A 5,995-nucleotide genomic window follows, 5' to 3' on the forward strand; every position below is an offset into this window, starting at 1 on the left:
TTATTAAATATATCGCTTACTAGTTACAAGATGATTTTATTTGATAAAGGATTAAATTATATACAAAATAAGCCCAAGCATCGGATTGGATTTTTAGTGGACTTCATGATAAATTAGACTGATCCTGGTGAATACTTGAAAGTGAATTATCTTGACGACCACTTTGAGCCGCAGCAATGTAATTGCTAGTGTTAGACGGTATTGACCCTCCCTCTACCGGTTGGAAGATTTTTCATTATTAGACGTTTTTATTAGCCTGTGGGGGAGCTACTGGCAGGAAGAAAAGGGAAATTTATATTCAACCTGTTGTAGCTGAATCTTGCATAACAAGAAGCTTTTAAAGAACATATAAATGTAAAATCAAGTTCTTACTTACAAAGTCTCGGAATACCTTTCTAATGAAACTAATGTGATTCAAACTTAATTATCAAGTTTTATTAGCTTTTCCTCTTCGTCAGGATGGTTGCTTCTGTCCACTAGCGGTTGTGTAATAGTTTGAATTGTTTTGGATGAATACCTATTGTTTCGTGTCGTGTCAACATTTATCACCAGCCTAGTGTTGTACTTGGTGTCAACAATCATACAAGTCTTTTATGAAGTGTTTATGCAAATAAATAACATACATTAGCGTGTATTAACAAAATAAGTTGTGTTAGTTACATTGGATAGAAAATGTTTTTGTATGGTCTAAGCAAAACATGAACATAGTAAAAAGAAAACAGTCACGCATGTAATCAACTATCCTGTTGATTATAATAAGTCACATAACTCCTTTACGGAATGTTATGCTGTTTCAAATTCATAGACAAGTTTTACACAGCTTCATTCAGTTGTATCCCAATGTATCAAGCCTTTCAATATTAGAACAGTCTGTTATTCTGTATTCAAAAATGGATATATGACACATAAAACTGCTATTTTAAAGCTTATTTAACAACAAAATAAAATATATTTATTCAAATATATTCAGGAATATCTTATCCAAATATTTCGTCCAGGCGTTCTGTACTTAATTAACGCAGAATGTAAGGCTAAGGTTACATATTACAGTGGTCGTTCAAAAAAGCTTGAACTCACTTGACCAAATAAACGAGTTGTGCAAAGGTTTGTAAAAGATCATATTAGCTTGGAATTAAGCTTCTCATTAATAACGAGTGATCACCAAGTAGGTAATCAAGGATTGTGGGATACCGCACTAAAACTTTGCGTGGCCTGAAAGTGTGTTACTGTAAGCATGAAATAAATACGTTAGTGTTTGTATGGAGAAATAGATTTCGTTTCTTCATATTTTTGCTTCACTTTTCGTGATGTTCGTAACAGATTTAGTTGTCTGGAAGTCAATTTTTTCTAAACCGCTTCCCCTCCCAACATAACGGGATAAAAACTTACTTGTTAGCTCCAATTTTATCTGTGAATGCTACCACATTGGCCGAATAAAAAAATGTGAAAAAAACGAATGTTATTTGTTATATATATCTTAAATTATTGTAGTTAAAGTGAATATTGAACGTGGTGGTATTTTATAAAACGTGAAAGTACTAAAACTATTAATGAACATCAATACTTTACATGTTAGTACATAAACAACGAACCAAACTACTGCTAACTGCGTCTGTAGTTTGTTTTCTTAAGGTGTGGTATATTTTTACCTTAAGATACAGGATGAACATCAGAGATTAGCGAAAGTAAAATTACACGTTGTTTAGGCTACTCTTCTTCCCCATTTAAAACTTTGCTTTAATAGTGGAAATTATATGTACAGATTTTTTTTTTAATTCGCATAGTTTTCATCTTGTAGGAAACACGATTATAACGAAATTAATCGGCCTATAATGCTTTACATTGTGTTTTCGGCATGTATTTATTCGTAACGCCCCCCGGTGGCTTAATGGTAAGTCCGAGGTCTTGCTTCTATAAAATCGGGTTGCGATACCCATTGTGTAGCTTTTTGTTTAACAACAAATAAATCATCCATACCTGCATTCCTTATATGTTCTTTAAAATGATTTTAACATTATGATTTTCTTCATATTATTTATTCCAACCTCTAAGTCTGTAAATACAGCTTGTTTTACAACTTAATGTTATTGTTTATTAAATATAATTTATTTTTTATAAAAGCTTCAGTAAGCATGACCGTGTAAATCTTTTGTCTTTGTGAAAGCATTTTTTTACCATACCTTGAACAATTGCAACATATTTTCAAAGATACACACATACACCTGAAAATAACTGCCTTAATTGTTTATACAAAGCATCAAGCTAAAAACGATAAGTTTATTCACAATCTATCAATAAATACATGGCAAAACACAGTACAAAATGTTAAAGGTAAAAAAATGTAGTCGTAATCATATTTCAGTGTTGTCGATGTAAAAAAAAACCACGCAATTAGATCAACCACACAACTTTCTCGGAAATTGCTGTAAAGTCTGGAGGTTTTGGTTTGCTCTGAATTTCGCGCAAATCTACACAAGGGTTGCGATAACACTCTCTAATATAGCAGTGATAGATGAGAGGGAAGGTAACTAGTCAACAATACTCATCGCTAGCTCTTGGGCTACTTTTTTATCAACGATTGACCGCCATATTATAACGCCCTCACTACTGAAAGGGCGAGCATGTTCGGCGTGACGGGGAGTCGAACCCGCGACTTCAGCGCCATAGCCACCAGGCCATTCCAGATCTAGTTTGGAGAGAAAGAAAATATATATAAGACTGATGACAATAGAAAATTAATGTAACAGTTTTCACCGTAAACTTTTTTTTTTCAGAGGGATTCTGCCCCATAGGTGACCTTCGCCCTAAAGATTGTTCTCCAACACCTGTCCTAAATGTCTGCGAGAATGACAACGACTGTCCTGGAACCAAGAAATGTTGTAAAAGTGGTTGTTACATGGTCTGCGCCAACGCTCTTCCTCGACCTCCAGCACAGACGAAACGATCTCGCAAGTATAACCGTTCTCCAACCGTATTTTAAATACCTTCACAGCTTTGTTGATAGCCGGTGACATCTGTTGGGCTATTTCGGAGACATTTTGCCAATTTTTATTTTAGATACAATTTTTATAACCTCTATGTACAAATTAAATTACTGATAATACCAACCAAAGATAACATTACCTTAAATATTTCCTGTATTACCGGCTTTCTTGTAATTATCTTTGCAATGTTGAAATAGGCATTGAAATTACATACGTGTTTTTTATTTTAAAAAGTATATTAAGAAACAAACAACGTTTGATAATGAAAGATCAGCACAGTTATATTTCAAACTGTTTTAACGATTCACCACGATAAATTTTACTTTCATACTAAATTTTTGAAAGAAACTTGTGAGGTGAAGACGTGATATTTGTAATTATTATTTTTTTTTTAATAAACAGCAGCTAAACAAAAAGTATATCGACGTATTTATAAAAAAAATCATAACGGTTGACTGTACAAGTAAAGTAACTAAGCAAAATAAACAGACTGGGTAAATGGGGTGATTGTTCCTGGGTCCAAAACGTACGGAAGACCCACTGAAAATTATGCAAGTTTTCGAAAAAAAAGGGGGTGAAGTTCTAATAAAAAAAACACACCTGTAAAACAGAATTTAGCAATGATAAAAAATAATTATTACTAAATTGGGTTTTTATCTCTACATTGAATGTTATTTTTGTGCAATCCTTCAATTCCCCTCCTGGAGTCATCCCTAGAAAAAAATGCAGTGATTGCAAGTGGACAACGTGTTTAAAATAATAATTTATCACCTATCGTAGAAGACAAGAAACAATTTATTGCAACAAATAGAAATTGTAAAAAAAAACAACAACAACAAAAAACACTCACCTTTTTCGTTTTCTTGTCACTAACTTGCTGAAATCATGAATTTCAAACAAAATATTTGAGATAGTTCGAAAAGTATGTGAACTTTGACCTAGTGAAGTACTAGCTCAAAATACGGTTACCATCAAAGTATCGCTTTTCGAATGTCTAACTTACTTATTACCGATAACAATTTACCTATACAGCCTAATATTCTATATTTATTTATCAAAGTCTTGCTAAAAGTAGAATATAAATTACTATATTAGAGCTGACATTTCTGATAAAAAATAAATAAATAAAGTACTCTGCAGACGTACTCCCCCCTCCCCACATACACATAAATCACTGTCAAAATGGTCTTTTGTTCAAAACCAAAACTTGTCAGTTGGTCTGCACGTTGTAAAAAGAGAGAAAAACATATTTTCCTGACGTAACGTAATACTTTAAAAGTTACTGTTTAATGCAGAAGCTCTAAACAATAGACAAAATTTATGACAAAAAATAACCTAAAATGTATGAATTATTTCACATTCCTTTTCATTTGTCCATTTTGAGTTCCAATTCGGAGATGTTTAAAAATTGCTTTTTAGATTTTTCATGTCTCCCACAAGTAGCTGCTCAAGAGGCTTTTCGTTTAATACCAGAACTCGTCATTTACGCCGGACGATCAGAGACCAAATATTTTTTGAAATGCTGTTTATATAATATAGTATAATACTTTAAAAATTAGTTTAGTCGCCAAAAGCTGGTCAAGCATTGGAAACCAATAGGCCCAACACTTGTGATAAAAAAATCACGTAAACTGCAGGTATTTTTACGTAACTCTTATTAATTTTTCCATTTCCACAGAAATTAAATAACTTTTAGTTTATGAAGTTGTTCTTTTTTTCTGTGTTTTCTGTTTCGACGTAAAATAACAATGAAAAACAATGCCACCACTTTTCTCGTGATTAATAAAAAAAAGCTGAATATATTATTCATGGTTGGAATAAAAAAAGAAAGATTGCAATCTAACTGTTGATCTAAAATAAAATTATGGAAAAACAACAAATTTATTGATACAAGTTTCGACACTTTTTCATGTCCACTTTGTTTTTGACACGCATGCACACAGCTTATTTCATAACACTAGTTCCAAGTTGCTTGAGGGTATATGACGTCAGAAAAGGGTTCAGCTTAAAGTGACCTTCAGAGTAATCGACTCATTTTTCGAAAAATTTAGCCTAATGATAAAACAAAACACGTTTCTCTACTGTGTTGATAGATAGTAGAGTTGGGAGGGTTTGTAACCTTTCTTCCAGTTTTTATAGATATGCCCATGTGTTCACATGCTCGTACTTTAACACATGGGCATATCTATTTAAACTGGAAGAAAGGTTAAAACCCTCACAACTCCGCTATCTATCAACAGAACATTCGATTTCTCTCTCTCTCTCAAACTTTAAAATTCTTTCAACAGCTAAACATGATACTGAACTTCTTATAAAAGAAACGTTATACGTAAAAACTCTTCTTTTGTCCCTAAATAAGAGACAATCTTCACTGGATTTAAAACTATTTTAACTATTTCACTCAGTTTTCATTTTCTCGTGTTATATTTGATATTCGAATTGTTTATTTCTTACGTATATATTTCTATTATAATTTCAAATTTTATTTGTTTGTTTTGTATCTCTAGATTACTGATGATGGAATTATTACGATTTCGAAAAGTTTAATAAATGCTTCCTGTTTTGTTTTATCATTAACCTTCAGAGTTGTTGAACTTTTGTAGCCTTTGAATTAGCAAATTTTCCACAGTTCGTTTTTCGACATTTCTGGTTTGAATTATTATTCTGGCTGATTTCCAGTTAATTTCTCGTGTGTAGAAAAATAATGTTATTTCTTTAACCATTTCTAACATCTTTTATTCATTTATTTACACTGTTACGGCAGCGGAAGTCACGCGACGCTGGGAGCATGCGCGCTGGAGTTTCTAGAAGGATCGTGACTTATCGGGGAACCTCACGAATATCCCAGTATTTGCTAGACGCTTTCTTTTTTAGTATATAAAGGCAGACATATTGAAGATAGAGATAAGTGAGTCAAGCGAACAGTAGGCACCGTAAGTAAAGTGTGTGAGTCGCCGTGAATTATAGCGTGTGTTTATAAAGTAAGTTAAAGTGACCGTGGAAATTCTGTG

General features: G+C 32.7%; 1 protein-coding gene across 2 annotated transcripts in view; it reads left to right on the top strand.

Moving 5' to 3' along the window:
• The window catches only part of LOC106474357 (peflin-like), a 29,391-nt gene extending 26,020 nt beyond the window's left edge, over positions 1–3,371 (top strand). The window contains exon 5 of one of the 2 annotated variants that reach the window (XM_022402665.1): positions 2,775–3,360. In XM_022402665.1, the coding sequence (XP_022258373.1) occupies positions 2,775–2,980 (206 nt within the window). In that variant the 3' untranslated portion in view covers positions 2,981–3,360. Of the gene's footprint in view, positions 1–2,774 lie in introns of both variants that reach the window. The other variant, XM_022402667.1, reaches the window with a different exon arrangement.
• The last annotated feature ends 2,624 nt before the right edge of the window (positions 3,372–5,995 follow it).

The sequence above is a fragment of the Limulus polyphemus genome, unplaced genomic scaffold (assembly GCF_000517525.1).
Source record: "Limulus polyphemus unplaced genomic scaffold, Limulus_polyphemus-2.1.2 Scaffold7113, whole genome shotgun sequence".
Taxonomy (NCBI): domain Eukaryota; kingdom Metazoa; phylum Arthropoda; class Merostomata; order Xiphosura; family Limulidae; genus Limulus; species Limulus polyphemus.